This window comes from Oryzias latipes, chromosome 1 (genome assembly GCF_002234675.1).
Source record: "Oryzias latipes chromosome 1, ASM223467v1".
Lineage (NCBI taxonomy): Eukaryota > Metazoa > Chordata > Actinopteri > Beloniformes > Adrianichthyidae > Oryzias > Oryzias latipes.
Window position 1 is genome coordinate 4,512,832 of NC_019859.2, and position 24,669 is coordinate 4,537,500.

The following is a 24,669-nucleotide window of genomic DNA, read 5'->3' on the forward strand; positions in this document are numbered from 1 at the left end:
TTTTTTTTTTGCGCTTCAAGTTTTATTTTTAATTAAAAAAGCAAAATTGCTCATGTTTGACTGAACTTTATTAAGACAAGATATTTACAGCAGTTGAGCTGCCAGGAGCTTTTTGTGGTAAAAAAAAAAACAGAACAAAACAGAACAGAAACAAATCAAACCCAAAAAATGAAAACAGCACAGTGACAGAAGGTTAAGAAAGAAAACTAAGGTCTTGTCTAGTCCACCGGCTCTGGCAGGTCAGAGTACCTGTTTGGATCTGAGTGGTTCTGACCCGTCTCTGGCTGTTCTCCATTGAGCTCAGCATACTCTACTGAACCCTGCAGACACACAAAGCCAAAGAGCTAAATATGGTCGACTGTAAAACAAAGCAAAACGTTTGGGTTTGTGAGATCAGTGTGGCACAGTTTGCCAGCATAAGGACCGTCTCTGATGGAGCATTTGGATTCTGGGGTTTTTCACGTCTTCTTGTGGCATTTTTCTGATGACTGAGGACATACATCAGGGAAAATTAAGCTCAAAATTGCATATCTGATTATTTCTTTATTCAAATCGCTGTGAATCAGGAGCAGACGAAATAAATGCAGTTTGAAAAAGATCTCCTATTTGTGACGTAGACGTAGCTAGCGGGAGAGAGTAAAAAACAGAGAGCTCTCAGTGACGGGGAGGGAAAAGGGGGGGGCGCAGGTCTCTCCTCGTCAACTCAAAGGCAATTTCTAATGGACTCCTACCACTCTGCAGAAACTATGTCCTAGAAAACGACACAGGATTTTTTATGGGCTAACGGCATCGTTCTACCTAAAAGACCACTGGGAATGCTCTACAATAGGATCAAAGGAGTGGCACTTCATTGTAAATGTGTTTTTACCCAAAATATAAAGCACAGTTTTGCAAAAGGAGCCTTAGCATGAGTGAAAAACAGGTTCAACTGTTCTTCAAGAAGATAAACCGAAGGCAGAATCACAGTCAGAACATCTGCTGCTGCAGCGACTGGCCTGGCGGCTGTGATTGGTGTGCAGACTGAGATGGGCTTGGAGGTGACTTCAGGTCAGAACTGATGGCAGCGGCTGATAGGGAAGGAAGCCCCAACCCAGATGCCTTTGTTTGAGCCTGGAAACCTTGACGGCAGTTTCCCCCTTTTGCTCTGGTTTACTGGCCTGCTGAGGCTCAGTGAAAGCGGGACAAACTCTGGGTTTGCAACTGCAGATTGTATTCAGACCAAGAGTGTTTTTAACATACAACTCAATTTTCATGAAAAGCTTTGTCTGTTTGAGCTTCTTTTGGCTTAAAAAAGACCCCACTCCTGCGATTCTGCAGAACTCCTTTCTAATTTGTCCTCCGTCAGAACCAAAGGCATCACAGACAATATTGGTTCTAGGCCAACAGCTTATCATTTATGTGTTTTCCTGTTTTTACCTCTAACTTAGGAGAAATAGAAGGTTGTAGATGAATTAGTTAAACAGTAGAGTGAAAACAATTCTACACTGTAGAGGAAACTGAATGTGACTCATCTCAGGTGACTCGGATTTGGTCCTCCACAGAACAGAAAACGTTTTCATAAACAAAACAAGCATAAGGAGATGTAAAAAAATATAAAGACATTTCAGGTTGCTGTCATCTACAGATTCCATTTCTATGGTCATCAGCATCACACTGCTGAAATCTGCATTCAAGGTTATAACCTGTTTTGCACAAATGCTGCTTAAAAACTCGTTTATTAATTTCAGTCTTTAGGCTGTAAAAAGCATTTCTGTTTGAATTCATCTAATAAAAATACTTTTGTGTGAACGTGAGGTCAAACAAAACCAAATCTTTTAATTTGATCTCTAAATGCCGTGTAAACCAGGAACAATCTTCACATTTTTTATGCAATTTGGAGACATAACTTCAATCCTAAATAACAATTGGTGCTGTCTTTCAAACATGCATGGGTAAACAGTCTAAGGTGTTATTTTCCTCAACACTTTTGTCAGTATTTCTGCATCTCAAACAACATTGTTGAGAGCAAAAACTAACCAAGTCCCCCAACGTATTTTAATTTATATTATTTTTTTCATAAAATATGACCTTTTTGTAATTTTGTAACAACTTAATTAAAAAAAAAATTTCCTGTCAAATCTTTGATGTAATTATTTGGCTTTACAGGGTTAAATACTTGGATTTCATTCATGAATACAACTGTTGCTGTGAACTGATCCTACAATCTGATCAGAGAACGAGCAGGTGTGCCGTGTGTCACGGGTGTTACTTACATAATCGTGACCTTCAGGAGGGCCTGCAAGAAAAAGCATCAGCAGTTCATTAATAAAAGTTAATCTGAGTAATTCTGTCTGAATCAAGGAAGCATAAAAATGAAGCTTTGTCTCTCACATCACAATCTAAAATTAATAAAAACTCAATTTCTGTTGAGATTTTTAAACAAGATCCAATATTATTGTCTATATCTTAAAAAAATGCAATAATTGTCTGTTTCAACAAATAAAACCGAGACACAAAGCAAGAACTCTTTTATTTCTGCCTATGGCTGCTCAGATGTCCATCAGCGGCTCACAATTCTTCTGCCTCTGAACAGGAAACTCAGAAGTTCAGATGGATCGTCTGATAGGAACCCGGAGTTTGGTAATAACAGGAAGTCCCACAGGGATTTAACAGAACAAAGATAAAGCGCCCTCAGCTTCACAAACTAAAACCTTCGGCTGTGGTGTCATTAAGCTTGTAAGCTGCTTTGTTTTAATTTTTGATATGAAGCTCCAGATTTATATATACCCAGAACATCTTTAAGCATCATAGATCAGGTGTGTGTGAATGTGTGTGCATGGGGTGAATGGGACTGTGCTATATGACGCTATATAAGTATACGCTGTTTTATTTTCTTCCATTAAAAGAGGGTTTTAATTTGAAAACCAACTGCTGTGGACGATAACAAACATTGCGGAAAAGGAGTCGCTGTCCCCTATTTCAGCCCCAAACTGCCAAAATATGTACAAATTTAAACTTTGAGTGGTTTTACATATGAAAACATTGATTGGTTAAGATGTTAAACTCACCATGTGTGGAGTTCTGAAGCTCGCTGTAAACTGTGTCTGTCCCTCGTCTCAGCGGAGCTGTTAATGTAAACAGCGACAAGTGTTGATCTAAAGCAGGAGGTGCTGCGGGTTTCATGTCTGATCAACAGAATCCTGAAACGGGTCAGGTTCCACCACTAATGATCACTCTGGCCCACATGGGGCCTTGAGCAGAAAACTAGGAAGAAGATGCAACTGTCAAAAGCAGACGTGCAATTAGCTCAACCCTTTCCTGTTTAGGTCTACGGCTTTGCTGAAAATTCCAGCCGTTATTCCTGCAGTTATTGCGACCTGCGAGTGTATGAATTAAGTGTAATTAGGCCCCTCCCAGGAAGCGCTGGCTGGTCTTATCAACTGTAAAGAAATGTGGGCGAAGCACTGAAGAGTCGTTTGGATGAGCTGGGATAGAGTGGAGGAGAAGTCTAATAAAAACAAAACAGAAAAACTCACACATTTGACATAACAACTATTGCCAAAACGCAAATGTTTGCTAAAAAAAACTTTCAAAACATTTGCAAATCCTATTTTTTCCCCTCCGAGTTGTTACTGTGATGCAGAATTGTGCTGTACCCTCTTAAAAAAATATGTTTCAATACAGTTACTCCCTCTCAAATTACTCTGTTTAATTTCCATGAGCGAGAAAGTGCAAAATGTAAAAATACTTTGCAAGTAAAGTCAAATTGGGTCCTACTGGATGATAAAATGGGAATCTGACACTTTACACAAATATTATGCAACCTTTGAGCTGCACTGCAAAAACAGACCCCTGGAAACAAAAAAAAGAATCATAAAATTAAAAAAAATAAAATAAAAATCTGTCAATGGGGTAAGAAAATCAAGAATTCTTATTTTAAGAACAATAATTCTAGTCAGGTTATTTCTTGAACTGAGATTATTTTTCTATTGAAAACTTTCTAGCTGAGATTATTTTTCTCGCAAAACAGAAAATACGATTTTTCTTGAAACAAGGGTCTTTTTAATTTCTTAAGATTCCGTTTTTGCAGAGTACTTTAATGCAATAAATCTAATATGAAGACTGTGTTTATGTTTTTTTTTTTTACACGTCAAAAAAGTTCATGTAAAAATCCTTTTCTGCTGTTTGGAAAAAGTCTTCATTGAATGCTTGTATTTAAATCCACCCCTGCCCTCTATCAAAGTAGGGGTACCCCAGGGGCCTAGATTGGAGATCCTGCCATTTTAAATGTGTGTCTTTTACTGGTTGTAGCCTAATAAGACACTTGTCCTGGATTGAGGACATCATTTAAAGGTTGTAAAGCGTTGTTACCTCTGGCAGCTTCTGCTGAGCGAGGATGCACCACTTCCGTGTACTCCACATCTGGCTCATTGGACACTGTGCTGTGGTCCTCCTCGTTGTCTACATCAACAAAGATACTTTTAATTTATTCCAATATGCAAATGACAAAGGTGAAAACAAAAGAGAAATTCATTACGACAGAGCTCAAACAACAATAAATAAATAAAAATCTCTAACAAAGCAGTTTATGCCCGTTAGAAAGGTTAGAAACCTTAAGCTCACCCTTTATGCTTTTCACACACTCACAATAACCTCCTCTTAATTACATCCACATTAACATAACACCCTCATAATAAAGAAAGTAACGTGACTAATGTGAGAATTTGACCCAGTGAGTGTACAGAAAATGGTCTCCAACCAAATCAAGTCAATTCAGTCGCCATTTCTTCGCCGTACAGACGTCGCCACGTTGGAACCAGAAATTGTCAGTCAGCTGTGATTGGTCCGAGTCGGTTTCATGGCAACCACTCTCGCCAATCAGGAGTGAACTTGTTGGCCACACCCCCTACAACTTGAAAGCGGGCTACAGGAAATCTGTCAATCAAATGCTTCAAACATTCAGTGTGAGACCACCTGTTTTTAGTGAGGCATCCGATTGGTCAGTTTATGACTTGAATAACTTAGACTACAGAAAACAAATCACGGAATAAACGAGGATTAGCAATAACACATTAAAAAAAAAGGTAGCAGAGCAGGAATGGTCATTCTGACAGATAGACTGACTGAGTAAACAGCTGCTTTTTTTCTATTCAGACGTCTGGGACTTTGGCTTCTTGGTCCCAGCGGATACTATTGGTTTGGAACGCCACTCAGTCCAGTTCTCATTTACAGTCAATGGTTCCAAACTGTTCAGATCTGTTATTACATGCAGCTCTGGAGGAATATTATTCCATGAGTGGGAAAATGCACATTCATTCCATTGTTTCTGTCGTGACTTGGGCACATTTGAGTAAATACTGGTTGGCAGACCTCAAAACTCTTCAGTTGCAAATTTCACTAATAGGAAGATTTATTTTATGGACTAAAACAGGTATGAAATGATTTCAGGTGATAGCAGGAAACGGACTTTAGGTTTCTCAGTGAAACTCACCTGCTTCAGGTTTTCTCTCGGTCCATACACTGACTGCTGACCTGTTCACCCTCACTGTTAAACACACAGGGACTCGTCAGTTCAACAGCCTGCGCTCAAACCAAACCGACACTAAGCCTTGAAAACATGCACCAGCTGGGATGGAGAAACATTCCTTTAAAGCTACGTTCACACCGCGCATTCAAGTGACCACTTTCATTGAAAAGTCTTTGTAAACAGGCATTCATCCTTGGATGCGAGAAGCCTGGTGTGAACGTAGCATAACAGGAAACAACAGTAACATCTCACAAACCTTATGTCAAGAAAATGGTGGCATTTTGATCAAATGCAGGCAAGAAAATCCAAACATTAGTAGAATTTCAAGCACATACTACATTCAAATAAAGCTGCGTCAAGACAGTTACTGAATATTTAAAGTTTTTTGTTACACAATTTGAGAAATCAGAGGAATTGTTGCCAAATGTAACATTTCTGTTTAAGGAGTCACCATGGACTCTCCTTTGTGTTCTTGTGTCTGTATTTCAGGCGGAAGTGGTGCATAAGACGAGGACTCCTGCTCCTACTGAGAACTCCTATTGTCCTGCAGGAAAAATGAACTGTAGGAAATGACGTAAACGTGACCGTGCTGAATACAATTTTCCAAATTCCTAGACCAGGCCGCTGCATCAGAGCTCACATGTGTGCAAGTCATCTCTGACTCAAACGTTTGTGCCTCATGGAACAAAAAAAGGTTTAAAGGTTTTGTTCAACAGGAGGTTTTTCCATGGATTTTTCTATTTTAATAAAAAGTCTTTATTCCTGCCAGTGTTTTCTCTAAAAAACCCACTATTTTTCCCACTTTTATTATCCTTGAAAAAGTGGTGTGAACCTGTTCTTTCATCTAAAACATGTTTATGGAGGCTTTTTTTACATCAAATTCTAAAACCCTTAAAATATTGATTGATTTTTATTTTTCCAGAACACAAACCCCCTTTTGAGGCCAGACAAAAACATGGGTTTTTCATGAGACCACCGTCCCCATAGTAATAGGTCGCTTGTATAAAATAACACATCTGGGTTTAAAACACTTCTGTATAAAACCGATTTTAATTAACCTAAACTTGTCATTATCTTTGGATGTTCCACCAATGTTTCTTATCATTATGGCTCTCTAAAATCTGGATGTCATGACAGATGACCACCTAACCTTCTCTAGCTGCTCACTTCCATCTAACACAGTAAATCATCTTATCCTCCTTATGATCCTCAGTGTAAGGGTCTTAGCAGGGAAATATAAATCCACATCCTTTCCACCGGGGTTCCACAGGGTACTAAACGTGGCCCTTCCTTGTTTCTGAGTTCTAACCTTCCCAAATTATTTCAATCCTTTCTATGCTGATGACACACTGCTCAATCTGACATAACAGCATCATCATCCATTTCTATCTTGCAAACATCCGTATTTAGATTTGGTTTATGGACCTCCACTTTTTCTGCAGAAAGTTGTCTTTTATCAAATTTACAAGTGTAATGCATGTATCAGCATGCACAGTCAAACTGCTACAAAATGCAAAAAATACATTTTTAATGACAAAAAATTGATCGGCTCTCTGCCCTGGCCTCCTGTGGCTGCCATATCAAAGCAATCAGCGCCCGAACACAACAGCAGCGTCCAACCTGAACTCTGTTGTCTGCTCACAATGTGTGTTTGATGCACAAAAGAAATGAAGCTGAACTCTACAAACGTGGGATCGCACAACAGTAGAAATGGCTACGTGAGACACGCACAACACCTAATGAGTGTTGTGTGATTCTGACATTTTGCTTGAACGGCGCTTTGAATAAAAGCTTCTGCTGAATGTAGAAGTCTAGTCAGGCAGGTTTGCATTGTTAAGCATTTGGAACCCAGAATGACACACAAATGTTGATGCAGCTTTGCAATAAACAGATCAGAGCTCCTTTATGTCTGTGACAAACCCCAACCCTGTTACTGACGCCCATGGGATGCCCACACACTTATTACTTAAACAGGACTAAGGGGCTGGGGCTCCATCACAGAATTTGGGGGTAAAAAGAAAAAAAAAAGGGTGTTCGACGTGCCTGCGTCTCACCTACTGCAGCCATACGTTTTGTTTAAGTGCTTGCAATGACCTGTCAGTGCGCATGCCATGCGTGCATACCAGCATGGTAAATGGTAAAAGGCGTATACTTATATAGCGCTTTCTACCCTCTTTCGAAGGTCCAAAGCGCTTTACAGTCACAGTCCCATTCACCCAGTCACACACACTGAATGCGGCTCCGCTGACGAACACTGACACCAACCTCCCACCAGAGGCAAGGTGGGTTCAGTGTCTTGCCCAAGGACACTTCTACACATGGGCGAGCAAGGCGGGAATCGAACCTGCAATAATACGATCATGGGTCGACTGCCCTACCGCTGCACCATCGGCCGCCCCAGTGGTGCCCCAGTATGCCAGTATTAAAAATTTGCATGAACATTTTTGTTCTATGGGCTCACCAATCTTGATCCACCCGTAAGAGCAGTTGTTATTAATGCATAAATAATCTCAAACTTGGTCTGAACGCTGACCTTTAACCCCGTTCTTCCCATTGAACTTGATTAGACTTCAGTTTCTCAAATTCTTCAGTTTGGGGATTTTTACTAACTAAAATGAATGAAGTTGTTCAGAGATTTCCCACAACTTTTGCAGATTAGCCAGCATAAATGACACCTGATTGGTAGATGATTGACATTCTTTGATAATCCCAGTTGGGGAAAAGCTTCAGTGACAGCTGTAAATCAGCATTCAACAGCACTTATAATCATGTTTGTGTTTCTTTAATCCAGAGGAAAAATAGGGAAATATAAAGTTTTCAGCGCATGTCGAGGCAGTTTTTGGTCGTTTTAATTCTATTGTAGATGTTTTTCCTTGTTTGGTTTAAACAGAGTCTTTCCCTGCCTTATGCACAATGGGCTGTTAATGTAGCAGCGGTTGCACGGTCCATTCTGGCAAAAACAACTTCCCAGTAGAGAATGTAATCTCACACTCTGTTCCACCAGAGCTTTTATGATTAATTTCCTCCACCTGCTGCAGGCATTCAAAGTGAAACAAAATAAGCCCCACCCTCCACAGCACCCCCCACCCCCCCCACCCCCCGTGCAACATGCACCCCGCCTTTGTAGGAACTCTCTGGCAGACTCTATTGTTTTAACTTTTCAAGGAAGTCTCTTTTGTAGGTTAAATATTTCAGGAAATGAAACGACGCCAAAGTCTTCATGAGTTTGACTTTAGATGGTTGCACCGTCTGGCACACATTCTTTTAAAAATAATAACTTAATAGCATTTAAGATTCCTGTTTTCTAACATGAATTATGTCTAGTTTGAAAAACGGAAGAGTAAATGAACGCTACACACACTTCTAAATAAAATCCAGCATCTTTATTCTAGAAACCTCTGCTCTAATCAGACCAGAAAACAACCACAAATATATACACACATTTCCAGTAAAGATATGTACAGATCAAGATCAGCAGACGGACTATGAAGATGGAGATTTTACACAAAGCAAATACAACAATCAAAGAAGAACGTGTGAGTGAGTGGACATGACAAAGACACATGCTGTTGTGTTTCCACTAGGGGTGTAAGGAAAAATCGATCTGGCGATATTTGTATTGATTTAAAATGCTGTCAGGAGGATATTTGTTTAACTATTTATGAGCGTCTGTCTCGTTTTCCACTTTAACCACCAACCGCTAAATGGCAGCAGAACACACTGTGCCTCTTTGAGCAGCTCTACACCGCACAAAACATCTACAAGATCTCAGCAAAAAGCAGCCTGCTTTGTTGTTATGAGACATGAACCACTTAGTTTTTACTCAGGATGGGTACCGAACCAGAACTCTGTGCCATGTTGCTGACAGTATCATATAAAAACGTGGGTTGCGGTGCTTTGCAGCGCGCTCAGATGAGAACAAGCGAAGCAGTGCCGCTGTGCAGCGGGTCACGCACGGAGCCTCAGACTAAATGCTGTCGGCAAAGCGGGCCACAGTTCTGCAGAACTTCACAGCAATAGATTCTAGTTCAGCGACCTGACGGATCAGAGTGATGTGAACGATGCTCTGAAAAAAGGCCAACGTCGTGTCAATGAGCGGTGAAATCCGTGTTTACGTGAACCGTTTAAAAGTACTGGAGAACATTTAGCAATGTTGAGGATAAACAGCAATCTATTTCCTCAATCATACTTTTAGAACCTTGTTGGTTAAGGCACATTCATTTTTTTTCTATTACTGAAAACTATTTTGTTTTGTTGACTGTTCCCTTTCGGAAAAAAATATATTTTAAGTTACCAAAATAAAAGCACGATGAATTAGCTTGGGTAAAAGCAACTTGTACATGAAATACTGCTGCAGTGCTTAGCGTTGAAATCATTAAATAAAACAAATTTTACCATTTTATCACAATGAAGGGCATATTCATATCCAGGTAGAGGTTTTTCTAAGTCAAATTCTTGAAAAAAAAATGTTTTGGTTCAATATCGAGGTATCGTATCGCCAGACTCTTCCCGATACACACCCCTAGTTTCCAGAAAAAGAGAAGCCTGTGAGAGGAGGGGAGAGGGAGCAGTGGGTTCTGCTCATGAAAACCAACAAAAAAAAGTCTGCAGCGGCTCTGCACGATCAACAACGTTTGTGTCTCTTGAGTTCCTCTTGAAAAGTCTTTGCTTAGAGCTTCCTTTTTCCTCTAAAAACAGAAAGTGACCGCCCTTCACAATGTCCGCTCTCTAAACTGTTGCTGGAATACTGCAGCTGCTCCTGTTGCTGAAGTCAGCAGGTAGCGACGCCAAGCTACCTCGCGCCCCATTGGTCGCTCTCCCCTCCTTGTCACCAAAGAACGCCGCTGCGTCTGCAAGAAGATGATAATGGCTGCTCTAAGCAGGTTTTGCAGCAACCGAGTATGAATTAGCATTGAACTGCAGATCCTGCAGCATCTGTGTGCTCGCAGCATCCGGCTTCTTCTGCCTCTACAACTCATGAGAGGAAAAGCAGACAGTTTTGAGGGCGACTCAGAGGGTGCAAGCTCAAGAAAACAGAGAATGAACGTCTGAAAGGAGGTTCAGGTGAAGACAAAAACCTCACATGACCTCTGCATGCATTTCAGACGACTGGTCACTTATGTAAGTAGCAGGGTTGTCACGATATTCAGATTTTTAAATTGGATTTTATTACTAAAAGGATTTATTAAAAAAAAACATACATTTGGACTTGAATCAAAAAGTTTTTGACTGTTATATAAAAGTCACAGAAAAACGCAGACAAGGAAAGAAAAGCTTAAAAAAATGATGATTACCATAAATCCAAACATACCGTGACTACCCCAGAGGCTGGGCAATAGAAGAACATCACACCACAGGTTTGATGCGTTTAAGAAGACAGGAAGTGTTAAAAGGAGTTAAAAAGTCATGGAGGTTGTTAGTGACTTATGGGAGAGAAGTAAAACCAGCTACCTGAGGCTGACTTATAAACCTCTGTGCCGTGAGTTAGAGTCACTGTTAGAGAGTCATCTGATTTAGGGCTTGAAGGCTTTCTGAGAAATAGTGAGAATAAAGTCAGCTCGGCCACAAAGCGAAGAGAACTTTAAAAAAAATCACATCATTTCTGAAGGACTTCATAAACTATACAGGTAGTTTTGCATGTTGTCACTGTACTGCATTGTTTACATAAACAGATGCTGGCTTTCCCTGACAAAAAAGACATTTGATTGAGACGTTTGATTCGTTCCAACCCTAGCAAACGGTGTTATGAACGAATGTTAAGGAGTTTGTCATAACTTGGGTTGTAGAGTATCTCAACGATTGGTAAGGGTATCATGACGTACTTGTAAGGATAAAGTAAGTTACACGCACTTTTGACGTACGGGTGATGGAGTCGTACATTGCCCTTTACGCCACAGTGGCCTCCAACCCTTTTCTTCGTGAGGTTTTGCCTTTGCCGTGCTTTTTTTGCAGCTAATTCTGCTTTAGTCATCATAAATAGCTGTACATCGGTGGTACACGCGTGAAAAGTCAGTCAGATGAACGTGGAACGGTCGTGGAAAACCACAAATTTGCGTATGCACCTTGCGAAAATCACGCACAGTTGCCTAAGATCTACGTAATAATTGCACATAGACTGTGAGAAACACGCATAAACAGTGTAATTCTCAGCCAACCAAAGATTTTGAACAGCTGAAAAACCCAATTTGCGAAAAGACTGCGTACATCGACAAATGACAAACGCAAAAAACATTCATGAATGATGTATGTTTACGCATGTATCACGAGAAGTGATCGTAGTGGCTGTGACACGGCCTTAAGGTCCGAGTACTGGTCACTTTTCCATTCACAGATGGCCTGTTTCCACATCTAAGAGCAGTTGTCACGAATCCTACGGTCACACCACCCTCTGCACCGTGCACTGTCAGTACAAAGTCCATGTAAACGCGCGTTTAAAACTCTCCCCTTCGCCTTTTTCAGGCCGCTTTCAGGCTCAATGTTCAGAACCAGAGCTGCTGAACAGGGGCGGGGCCAACACAGTAATGGTGGCGCCCAATTCAAACTGATGTTTCTGCTGCAGGAGCAGCTCTTTTGAAAACAGTCATGAACGTCTGAACCTGAAACAGCAGCACACCTGAAACGTTCTTTTTGACCGGAGATCCACAGATTCTTGGGTTCACAGGGAGGAGAAGTGGGGAACGAGCCAGTCTGCATAGGTGCACTCTTACAACCCAACATCATTGGTTCTTCAATATCAGCTGGTCAATCAATTTGAAATTAACCAATTTTTTCTACGATTTATTTACAACTATATAGACAAAATCTTCCTAAATAAAGCACAGTCCTTGATTAAATGGTACATTGGGAATTAGCGATTTATGGCCTGAAGGGGTTAAGCAAAGACTTTAGTCAACAACAACAGATTTACTGCCCCACACACCCTGAAACCCTTTTTTTCCTTATTTACCCCACCCCTGAACAGTATAAGCTAAACAGAAGACAAAGCTGAGTGGCAGAAAAATATAAACCAATTAGAACGAAGTCCTGAATCCACAAAGCCAAAAACAGCGTCCCTGCTGCTTCAGCAAGTGTTTAACATGAAGCCCAAGCTTTTTATACAAATAAAAACATGGATTTGGGTGTAGAAAAAGAAAAAAAAACTTGGATCATATTTGATTGAAAAAAAATGGGTGGAAATGTCGGAAATTCACGATACAGCTTCTACATTTTCACTACTTCTGAACATCAAGTCCAAACCAGAGAATCACTAAACTCAACGAAGAAGGTAACCCGTTTAAAATGGCGTGGTCAGAGTCAATCCCAGGTATCACGGACAATGATGGAGGTCGTGATCATTTCAAATGGTTCGTGTATCATCAGCTAGGAGGAACGAGTTTATCCAAATCTAAGAAGCGCTTCTGCTACGTCTGTCAATCATCACCCATCAGTTTAGGGGGTGGAAGGTGGGAAAGGGGTGGGGGGTTGTGCATTGGTCTAGGGAGGGGGCTCTATTTTAATTTTAATTTGTGCTGGTTTTAATATTATTTATTTTGTTTTGTCTTAATGTGAAGCACTTTGTGTTTTGTTTTTGTTGAAAAAGTGCTGTATAAATAAAGTTTGATTTGATTTGATTTGAGTCACGCATTTTATTGAAATACGGATGCCGTCATGTTGGTCCCAGTTTGGTTTGAGGTCATTGTTTCTATGGTAACCACTCTCACCAATCGGGAGTTGGAAAGCCGTTAGCCACTAGCAAGCGGGCTACACGAAACCTGTCAATCAAACGTTTTGAATGTTGGACGTGAAACCACCTACTTTTATTGAGGAATCTGATTGGTCAGTTTACAACTTGAATAACTTACAATTATGAAAAAAAAGTTTATCAGAACATGCTGAAACAGAGTAAGAATAGTGATTCTGACCAAATATAGCTCTTCAAGAAGTCAATGGGATTTTGGCTTCTTGGAGCCAGCGGGTACTTCCTGTTTTGTATGGAGGGGGGAGGAGTCACTCAGTCCAGTTCTCCTATAGATTTAATACTGTGTCCCAAAAAAATCAAACACTAAATTTTTGTCTTGGTTCCAGCTCTGAGGAGCTGTGGTGGTTTGTGACAACAGGGAAAAAAGAAGCACAAATGAAGAGTTTTCCCTTTGACTGAGACAGACTTGGAGTTGCACAAAAAGAACTACCAGTAACATTCATTTGCCTCTAACATATTGACTTCTGCACAATTTCTAATGTTAAGTTCCTAGTTTAGTCTCCATTCAGCCACAACTTTATTTAATAAAGAGGTGACAAATGACTTTTTTTTTTCAGTACAAACTTGAATTGTGCAGTTTTGTGGAAACATGGTTGAAGTAACTTGTCTGACCTCTGTCCCTATGCATAAAAATAAGAAAATCCGTTTACATAACTGCAATGAAGTGACCTGCTTTAGCAATAACAAGCAAAAGAACCTGTATAGTTCTTTTTAGCAAACCCTACAACACAACACAAAATCACTACAACATCACAAAGGGCAAACAAACTCACACTGACAACTCAGGAGCTCTTTCTCGTTTGCCTGAAAGAGGATAAAATGAGAAGAAAGGGAGGTGTAGAAGGTGGAGCACCTCTGTGTTCTGTCATTCACAGTCAAATCAGGGCTGAGTTGCTGGAGGACTGTATATCTGTCTACCTCTCTTGGATTTGTAGTGCAGCACACAGCCGGCCGTCACCACCAGCAGGATGAACAAGAACACGATCCCCCCAATCATGGCTTTCTTCCACAGCGCCATGCGGACTAAAAACAAAAAAAAGTACAGATCAGACAAAAGGTCAACTGAAACGAATCAACTGGATCTCTCTGGATGGTAAACTGACAACTTTTGACCGTTTCCAAGCAGTTTCACAGAGCAGTTTTAAAAACTCATTAGCAACTTCCCAGATTCATGTAGGAATTTGAATTAAATGGTTAAAAAAAAGCAGTTGAAACTAATGGGGGATAAACTATCTAATTATCTATGTCCCCTCCTTGGTTAAGGAGCAACTCTGATGAAAATGTTGTTGTAACATGTTCTTGTTGCGTTTTTCTGATGATGGAGGACAAACGTAGAGAAATTTAGGCTTGAAATAGCATTTTTGAGTATTTCTTTATTCCAATTGTTGTGAATCAGGAGCAAAAAGATTATTTGTTTGTTGTTGATTATTTGCAAAAGATAATAATAGTTACGTAAAAAATACGCCACAAGCTCCCTGCTCTGAGCTCTCAGCAACTGGGAGGGGAAAACTACCCGGGTTTTGTCATAATTGTCATAATAAAAAGACCAGTGGGAACTCTTTGAAAATGGATCAACGGATGACAGGAGAGGGACTTTAAACAGACTAATCGTATCTACACAGATGATAAATTGTACTTAGAAACTTAGAAAAGAAAAAAAAAACAGTTCAAATACTAAGAAAAACAGCAAAAAGAGGAAAAAAAGCGTCGTCCTCTGGTTTTGACCTTAAACTTACCATTTCATTCTGACATTCGCCAATGCAGAATGTGAAAAAATAAAAAAACAATGAGAAGAATTTACTCATTTATGTAGTAAGGTTATTGTCAAAATATTTCTGTATATTCGGTGTGACAGAAGAATGATCTTCAAACTGTGAAACACAGAGGTGGGAGTATCTTGCTTCAAACCTGTTTTTTGTGACTGCAGGTTAGCAGATGGCAATCTGGCCAATTAGGCAATAATTCTGACTTTAAATGCTTGATTCTAAAGGTGAACATCAGCATGGATGTCTAAAGTCAGTCAAATTATTCAGAAAAAAACAGTTTCTGAGGAGAAAAGCTCAAATCCGCCTCACCATCTATGTCAACCGGGTTGCTTCTGACCATGATGCTGGCCCGGTTCTCCGCCTCGCAGTAGTACAAGCCGCTGTGCTGCTTGGAAACCACGGCGACTTCGTAATCCTTGAACGTCTCTGCAGAGGTGGTGATGCGGAGGGGATGTTTGTCCCCCTCACGGTACCACCTGAAGGTGACGGGAGGAGTGCCGTTCACCGCGCAGATGAGGTTGAGCTGGTCTCCCTCTGAGATGTCTGACAGGTCAGGGAGGACAGTCAGAGTCGGTCTGCTCAAAGGCACTGCGGGAGGAAAATAAGGTCAGTTTCTTTACTAAATGTAGAACATGGAGGGAAAAAGTCATTTTAATGAGATGAATGTGTTGAGGGATTTTCTACCTATGGCGCTTATCACCAGTTCCTCGCTCTGCATCCTCTTTCCACCGTTTCGTGCCTCACATTTGTAGCTTCCCAGTTCTTTGGCGTTGTAGATGACGACTGTGAACAGAGCCGTCTGATTGGGCAGATGGACGACGGTTTCCTTCAGTTTTGTGGCGTTACTGTAAAGGATGTAGGTGATGGGGAAACTCCCCACAGCCGACTGACAGAGGACGTGAAAGGGCTGCTCCAGGATCGGCTTGTTCTGGAGTGAGATTTTTGGAACTGAAACTGCAACTGAAAGAGCAAAAACATAGTCACCCGGGAGGGGCGTTGGACAATATCTGAGTTCATAAATGCAAATAGAAAAGCAGCAAAAGGTGATTTTTCCCTGCTGTACAGAGTTTTTCATTAATATATTAGCAGTTGGTCACTTCCTGAGCACAAAAGTACAAAAAAACACACATTTATGTTCAACTCAGGATATCTTTTTACTGTGCAGTCCAAAGGAATCAACTACAGGCCCATTTTGTACTCCAAACAGCATTAGGAAGGACTGCAAGGGTTCAGTCTTCAACATAGCTTTGTAAGCAGAAAGGCTTTGAGGTAACGTAAAAAAAAAAAAAAAAAAGATACTTTGGAAACATTTGTCTATTTTTGTCTCAAACAATCATTATAACGTCATAATATCCCTTGAGGTTGCCGTACAAGCTTCAAGGCACAGGCCTGTGCTCCCCCTGAGATGGAGCGGCTCTTCTGTACGACCCGCCATACGACCCCGTGACCTAGGTTCGTCCCGGCGGCTCACCTTTAGGATGAACTTTGAGGGCTTTACTGGTTTTCCTGATGCCCCTTGCTTGAGCGATACATGTGTGGTCTGTTTTCAGGGCCTTGACTTTAAACACCCCACTTCCATTGGAGGCGAAGCTTTGGTTTGAAGAAAGGTAGTAGCTCAGCTCTGCTCTGTTCAGCTTTTCCGAGGCGACTTTTTCACTTCTGCAGGTCAGCGTCATGGGCTCGTCTTCAAAGACTTCAGCCGGGGACATTGTCAGGACGGGCGCGGAGAACAGCTCTGTGGATAGATTCACAATTAAAGACGTAGACACCAAAGACACGAGTCGGCAGCGCTGGAAGACGGCTTTTTCCTTTAGATTATGGTCACTTATCCCAGAAATACCTAAATTTAAGTTTTTCAGCAAGTTCCACAGGGACGTGTGGCGGCATTTGTAATCAGGAGGCAGTCACATTTTTACACGCGGAGGTTTGAAAAAAATAGTTAATATTTTAAGGTGACTGGATGATTTTGTGACATTGGTCAGTGGCCGCCCGGGCACATTTGGTGCGGTGGCAGGCAGGTGGTAGAAAGGCAGGAATGCCATAATTGACTGATTATCTGCGGCTGTCCCACTGCCACGGTCCGATTGTTAGAAAATGTTCAGCAGCGGTGCAGGCACTCCTTGAAATGGAAATGGACCGCGATGACCAGACGTCAATCTGGTGATCCAGCCCACCGTGGGTCCAAATATGGAGGCAGTATTGATTCTGCACCAAACTTGCCATGGCGTTGATATCACCACAGCGTCTCCAAAACCCGTGTCTTGACTAACTGTGGTTGATGCTAAGAAGAATACCAAGAAGACAGAACTTTATGTTTTCTGCAATAATCATCGAAGAATGACAAAACGCACAAGAAAAACGAAGAAGGGGGGACTTCTGGTTGCTTGGCAATAGAGTAGTTCAAAGTTTTTTTCTTCTATCTTTTCTTTTTAGCCGTCTACAAATGACACGACAAGACCGCCATAACAACGCTTGCCCCTCAACAGTCCAAAATCTCCTCAAAGAAAACTAAATCGGCCAAAAAAGAGGAGGCTGGCTGGACTCTAGAAGCCATCACCACACAGCTGGGGCAGAACCATGAGGCTCTGGCCACAGAGTCTAAAACCTCCTTCGACCTGCCTGACTCAAAGTTGACCCAAACGCCCATCGCGGTGGAGGACCATGGTCAATGTGTTTTATCTCTGGAGCTGGCTTTGGAGGAGCCGAGTCAGCGGGTGACAGATCCAGATGGTCAGTTACATACATTTTGTAAGCTGGAATGGAAAAGGTTTCAACCACCCCATTAAGAGAAGAAACGTTTTTACTCATCTTAAACAACTTAAAGCAGGAGTCGCTTTCCTGCAGGAAACGCAGGTACGTAGTTCAGACGCCGAACGTCTCCCAACAGGCTGGAAGGAACAACGTTTCCATTCCTCCAGGTTTCACTTCTCATCGACCCTAATATCTCTTTTAAATCTCATAGTGTGATTTCTGACAAATCTGGTAGATATGTTGCCGTCACCGGAAAACTGTTTAAACTATTGCTCGACCTAAACATATTCGCTGCTATTATTGGAGGTGATTTTAACTGCTTGTTGAACCCCAGTCCTGGACCGCTCCTCTAAAAAAACCAGCACAATAAGTAGACTAGCTGCTCTCATCCAAGCAGCGTGCGATGTGTGGCGGCGTGAACTATAAAAGATTCTCCCGATGCCTCCCCGTCGAGCGGCGGTGGTGGTGGTTGTTGTTGTTGTTGTTGTGTCTGTAGCATTACCGAGGTCACGAATCCACTCACCAATCACGGTCACATTCCTTCTTTCACTTTTTTTCAAATGCTCCATAGTCATCATGCACTCAAAGGTGAGCTGCGGGCCTGTTGCCGTCATCCTGTGTTTGGTGTTCGTCTTCCCCATGCTTAGCCATCGGGAGTTGCCGTCCTGGCTCAGGTAGACCTCAATATTTTCAGAGTTGAGCCCTGAGGTTTCGACTCTGCACGATATGTTCAGAGGATCTCCTTCATAGACGTTGTTCTCTGGGGAAATCTCCAGAACTGGTTTGATGGAAAGCCCTGCAGATGCAAAAAAAAAAAAAAAAAGGGTTTGGAATTTGGATCCACTCTGTATAGATGTGAAACTACAAAACCCAGACTACCTCTGACTGTGACGATGACCTCGTTGCTTTCCTCGGATTTGACGTCGACTGGCATGTTATCGACGGTGTAGAAACAGTGAAGTCTGTGGAGACCCAAAGTAGTGAAGTGCAGTGTGGACTGTGCACGATTGGAGTCAGTCTGAACATCACCGAGTTCCACAGAGTCATCATAGAAGTAGAACCCGAAGACACCGGTCTCTCCAGGTGCCAAACACGTGGCCGTTACCATATCCCCCTCCGTGAGGTAAGTCCTATTAAGGTGGAGAGTCGGCTTCGACAGACCTGGTTTCAGGTTCGACACAAATGTAAAAAGAATGGCGAGAAATTGTTTTCTGAATTTCTTTTGATGTGGAGAAAAGAGTAAACAGACCTACCCATCACTTTGAGCTTTTTCGGTTGGCTGCTCAAGGTTTCACCCTCGATGGTTAACTGGCACACGTATTTGCCGTTGTTGGAAACTCTAGCCTCGGGCAGCAGGTACAGGACGTCATCAGAGGACTCGGTCATCTTGGTGTGGACTATTCTGTTTTCTTTGAAGATGGTGTATTTTCGAGTTAAAGCCAAGTTACCCGAGGTCAGGACCTTGGTCTGGCACCTCAAAGTCACGTTGGTGTTCCGAGGCACCTCTTCTGCGGGCTCGATGGTCAGGGTGACAGACGAGATCTTGAACGCTGCAGGGTGGTGAGACATGAATCTTTTTTTTTCAGGATAAGGGAAGACCCTTGTGTTTAACCTTTAAATTACTATGAAACCCTTTTTACACTTTGATAGTCTGGTACAGTTCAGTTGGGTGAGGAACCCCAAAAATGTCCCATCCTACTTTTGTTTGCTTTCATTTTGATTGGACCAAAATGCCTGGAAACATCACACAGAATGTCCTGCTGGTCCAAAGTCTATCCTTACTCAATAGTTGGTTTGCTATTAAAGTGCTCTTCCAACCATTCTAACTCAGATATTCTCACACTTAAAAGAGGCAACAGGAATGCTGCTGAACCCACCCGTGCTCTTGTTCCACCCCACTTCGACAACTGGATTAGCCGGGTATTGAACCTGTGACTGATAAATGTCTACTTCAAGCTTCTTTTAGTTTCTTCTTTTCTACTCAAAATGCACATCACTTCCTATTCCTGGTTCATATCTCCTCTTTGGTTCTGTGGAGAGTCCATTTGCTTTCACACTGTAGTGAACAGCACCAGGGTTCATTTGGAAATGAAGCAGGACCCTGCCTGGCTTTCAGTAGATTTCACTTGTTTTTCAAATGAAAAAAATTTAAATGAACCTAAATTAAGCAAACCTTATGAGAAAACAAATCCTGGTTCTTATAAAACAGCTCTGTGTGAAAGTGCCCCATCACGTTAAAGAAAGTGATAAGAAAGAAAGGCAGTTGTCTGACGTCCCGTCACTATCTGATCTGTACCCGATCAGTACGTCACACGAGCAAATCTTAAGATTTGTGACGGTAGAAATCCAGCTCAGAGCAGCTTTGGTCTATTTTCAAAGCGTTCCCAGAGGTCATTTAATGATGATGATGCGGTTTTTAGCAAAAATACGAAAAAAAACTGCAATTTTCTAGGGCGTAGTTTCTGCAGAGCAATTCATTAGAAATTCACCTCTGAGTTGTGGGCAGGACTGCTGGCATGGAGTAAGCCTGCAGTCATTTCCCATCATCCCCTTGTTTACATTCTCTCCTGCTAGCTTCCAGCCCCTCACACCCCCCCAACCTAACATTATTGGTACAACAAAAATGGCGAGCAATATCAGAGCTCTCCAGCCGTCCAGTTTTGATCCAGCTTCCAGCTCAGACGAGGAAAACAAAGAGGAAACGTGGATCTATTTGTCTACAAGTGTTTCCATCAGAATGGAGCGGAGCAGGGAGCTTGTCAAGCCAATTGTAGATTTTACAACTACAAGCTTTTTCCAACTGCGTTTTTTCGTCTGCTCCTGATTCCTAACTAATTGAATGAAAAAATCCTCAAATATGCAGTTTTAATTGTTATTTTCTTTATTTTAGTCCTACATCATCAGAAAAATGCGACAAGAAAAATGATTAAAAAAACAATGTTTTCATTGGAAAGTGGGTCTTTAAGCTACTTGGAGTAGATTAGCACCCTGGTAACATTTCCCGACAGTTTTGCCTCCTTCACGATTGTGCGACCCGTTTAACTCCATGTTCACATTTATTTATGTTTTCCTCAATGACACAGAGTTTCCATCGACTGAATTCCATCCCTGAATAATAAGAATTATTATTCTATATTGTTGTTATTACAATGAAAATCTCAATGACATCATGAATACCTCTCTGAGAAGATGCCCCGGGGGCAACTGCAGCCACTTTTGCAGCAAAATGAACTGTGAATAATGTGTCTGTTAGGGGGGGTTTCCCCGCACTGGGGAGTCAACTGCCATGAAATGAGACCGAACAAGAAGACACTTGGACATGGGTGGTATGGATCGTGCAATTCTGATCCCTAACCTTTCTCTTTTTTGTCAACTTTAAAATAAACGTTTCCATGATTGCAAACATTTCAGGAGGTACTTATGATTGTTAACATGTCAAGAGATACTCTAACCAGTAAATGCAGTAAAAGGCCTGAAGTGTAGGGCACAGATCGGGTAGCCTGTAGCGACAAGTCCCCGTCCCAAACAGCACAGGTGTCACATTATTCATAGAGCAAGTAAACAGGTAATATCCACGACATAAAATGTTAAACCAAGCAAGCACAGTTAAGTTGGAAGTGCCTCTTAATATAAAATAATCTACAAAAACAACCAAAGTATGTAAATCCTGCCTTCAAACACAAAAAAATATTTTGGTCTTTAAAGAAAACCACTAAAGCATTGGCAGCAGAAACAGTTCAGTAAAGCATGGCGGTGGTAGTTGATGATCTGGGCGTGTTCTGCAGTCACACTCACTTGGCTTTGCAAACACATAGCAGTTACCAGCCGATCAGACTTGGCTCAGGTCAGATTTCGTTTTTAAACCTGCATCATACAGGAAGTCATGAAGTTGCAGAATCTTTTGGGCCTCAAAGGTGACAAAATCAAATGAATGCTTGTTGGAAAATCACATTAAAAACTACATTTCATGAAGAGAAATGCTCTGATGGTTTTCCTTCCTTCCTGTATCACAGACGCAGATTTTCCTGAAAAACTAAACTTCACGTTTAAACACAGTCACCCACAGAAACTTTAGAAGAATAATCACCAAAATCTTTGACCTCATTCCAGGTGAAATAACACAAACAGACAAGGTTTTCAAGTTAAAATATGTCAATAAGGACGTTTTTTTAAAATTCAATTCGAAAAATGTGCACGTGAACTGTTTAATATTATTATAAAGTAGTATTTTAACAGTCTATATTTTAGTTCTGGTTTTAAAAACCTTCAAGCAATAAAATTATATTTCTAAAGTAATCCATTACTATATTACTCAAACATTCCTGTTCTAAAGATTAGTTAATTCCAAATATTGTAAATTTTTGTGCAAAAGTTTGATATTCAAACACTAAGCATTTTTTTTAAATGTATAAAAATAAAATATTACACAAAAAATAAAATAATCTGTTTTGAGGTACTAATCTTAGCAAAAAGTAGTTTATTTAAGTGTACTACAAGTTTACTTAGTCTATTCTAAAAAAAAAGGCAGTATACTGGAAGTTTACATTTTATATTGTAAAATTCCAATTTAGTGTATTGAAGTATTCAGTCAGTATACTTCTTACACGTACATGATCTAAAGTATACTTGCTATATGTATACTTAATAAACGTCATGTGTAGTACTTTTTGATGGGGGGTGTGGATCCCCTCAGAGATTTTCTTTTTGAGAAAATGTCAGAAAATTCTGTTTGGATTAAATATGTAACTAAACTTGCTCTTTGTGCCACAAAGATGAAAACAATTTAAATTATCCTAAAAGTTTGGACCTTCTTTAAAGGAAAAATTAGAGGTCAAAGTAATGTTTTAGTGACATTTCAAAGTTTTATTTTCAAACTTTTTTTTTATTTATTTTTTATCAGCTTACATATTTTTTCCCAAACTGATTTTTTTTAAACATTTCTGCTTCAGTTTGGGGGTTTTTGCTGTTTTCTCCTCTTTCAGATGTTCACATTTTGAACGTTTTCAGTAGTAGCTACGGCTGTGCTGTTCTGACTCACACCTTCCATTCACGGTTGGGGAGGCGTGTGACACTGCCCCCCAACACGCTCCCATCACAACTTTCCACCACTTTTATCTGCTAAGGAGCTTTTATCTGTCGCTTTTTCCAGGAGAAAATGATCGATTCCTTTCCCCTCGGAATGACTGAAGGACCGGGGGAAAAAAAAAAAAAATCAGGAATCAGGATCTCAGACTGTACTCACATGTATCTTCGTTCGCCACAATCCCAGACTGGATACCTTGGATTGGAGAGAAGAGTGAAGCTGCAGGTTAGTGTCAAATAAATCACCGCCTGATTAAGGCGAGCGAGGCCTCGGAGGAAGGGGGGGGGGACCTTACAGCCGCACAGGAGCGTGGAGGCGAGCAGCAGCAGGAGACCCATCCTGTAGGAGGAAAACTGATGCCGGCGGTCCTGGAGGGCGACGACTGTGTGACACCGCTGCCAGCTGGAGGGGGCGGTTTATGTGTTGGGCGGGAGCGGGCACCATCATGGCGCTTACCTCAGCCAGTCAGCGGCGGCGGTTATCACAGCGAGCAGCCATCAGCTTGGCTTAATTTGACAGGAAGCGAGTGTTGTTTCCTGAGGATGTTCGGGCCGGCTGTTGTGGAATGTTCTCCTCGCACAAGTGTGAGTGTGTGCGTGTAACGGCGGTCACAGTGAAGCCAAAGAGCGTGGGCCGCAGCGCCCCAGGCCTTTGACCTCTGACCTCGGCTGCCCCGGGGCCTCTGCAGGTAAAAATGGCTTCCTGGGGCGCTTCCAACGGTTTCAGGAGACAGAAGTGGGAGCTCCTGGAGGATGTGGAGGTGCCAGGGGGACTCCCCCTCTGTCAGTGTCATGATTAGACATGAGAGGGCGGAGCCGAAATGGGATAAAAACAATCTGATAAAAACTCTGAATCTGAATCTCACGGGAAACTACTGGAATTAAATAAATAAGAAAAACGTGTTTCAAACTGTTAAAATGGAATATTTAGTAGAATTTCAAAAAATCTTTAATTTATCAATCTGTGGCTAATTATTTTAAATTTACTTATGATAAAAAAAAACCATATAGGGTTAGATAAAGCACTTTGTGCAATAGAAACGGTCTTTTGGCCAAAAAAAGAGAAAAAAAAAGCTGGACAATCTTACAATACAATATAATTACAATAGTAACAATAGTTGTTTTAAAGTGTGAAAATTGAAATCTGCAAGGACAGATAATAAAATGAGCAATTTATGGATTAAACTAAAAAAACTAACCAACCGACGCCCCCCTCATGTGTCCCCCCCATATGTGTCTTTAGTGGGATTCTTTAGCCCTCTTTGCATTGAGTTTACCTTATTGACTGAAGACCACGACTAGTAGGAAGCTGTGGCACAGAGGTGCAGAGGCTGACCTCTGCCTTGTCCAAGTGTCCTTGAGCAACACACTGAACCCCACGTTGGCGCCAGTGTTCAGCGGAGGAGCCGCCACCAGAGTGAATGAGACTGTGACTGCAAAGCACTCTGGGTCTTAAAGCTAAGTTTGAAAACACAGTGTACAGCATTTTGCCCATACCATCACACTTCCTCTGCCAAGACGTAGGATGTAACAATTAGCAGCTTTTGCCTCTTCTCCACACTTTGAGCGTCTGATCCTAGTGCTGTTTGCAAAATCTGGACAATAAAGTTTTCCTGATGCAAAACTCGAGCCTCCTCTTCCTCCTGTCAAAAGTTTCAATCACAGCTGTGAAAGCTCAGATCCTTTTTGTTTAAAACCATCCGTCAACGGTTTATCACCATTCTCTCATAATGAGGAAGCTAAAAGTTATGAAGTTGATCAAATAAAGTCTGACATAAGCAAGAAATGTAGAAAAAATAATTATTTGATCATTTCTGAGATTAGTA

General features: G+C 41.3%; 1 protein-coding gene across 8 annotated transcripts; it reads right to left on the reverse strand.

The window, feature by feature from the left end:
- LOC101156223 (platelet endothelial cell adhesion molecule) lies at positions 1-23,288 on the reverse strand. Of its 8 annotated transcripts, XM_011484063.3 has the most exons (16): positions 23,140-23,288; positions 23,004-23,039; positions 19,015-19,311; positions 18,641-18,922; positions 18,285-18,557; positions 16,482-16,745; positions 15,695-15,970; positions 15,320-15,598; positions 14,163-14,267; positions 14,018-14,048; positions 10,958-11,037; positions 5,471-5,524; positions 4,351-4,440; positions 3,048-3,104; positions 2,253-2,275; positions 1-320 (listed from the first exon to the last, which is right to left on the reverse strand). In XM_011484063.3, exons 1-16 carry the CDS (start codon positions 23,180-23,182, stop codon positions 219-221), a joined length of 2,292 nt encoding a protein of 763 aa, XP_011482365.1. In that variant the 5' UTR covers positions 23,183-23,288; the 3' UTR covers positions 1-218. The 8 variants fall into 8 exon arrangements, 6 of the variants coding, with proteins under 6 accessions (XP_011482365.1, XP_011482408.1, XP_011482455.1 ...); XM_011484106.3 differs by lacking the exons at positions 10,958-11,037; positions 14,018-14,048 and having other exon boundaries at positions 51-320; positions 23,140-23,285; XR_002291590.2 differs by lacking the exons at positions 1-320; positions 2,253-2,275; positions 10,958-11,037 and having other exon boundaries at positions 3,079-3,104; positions 23,140-23,284.
- Between the last annotated feature and the right edge of the window lie 1,381 nt (positions 23,289-24,669).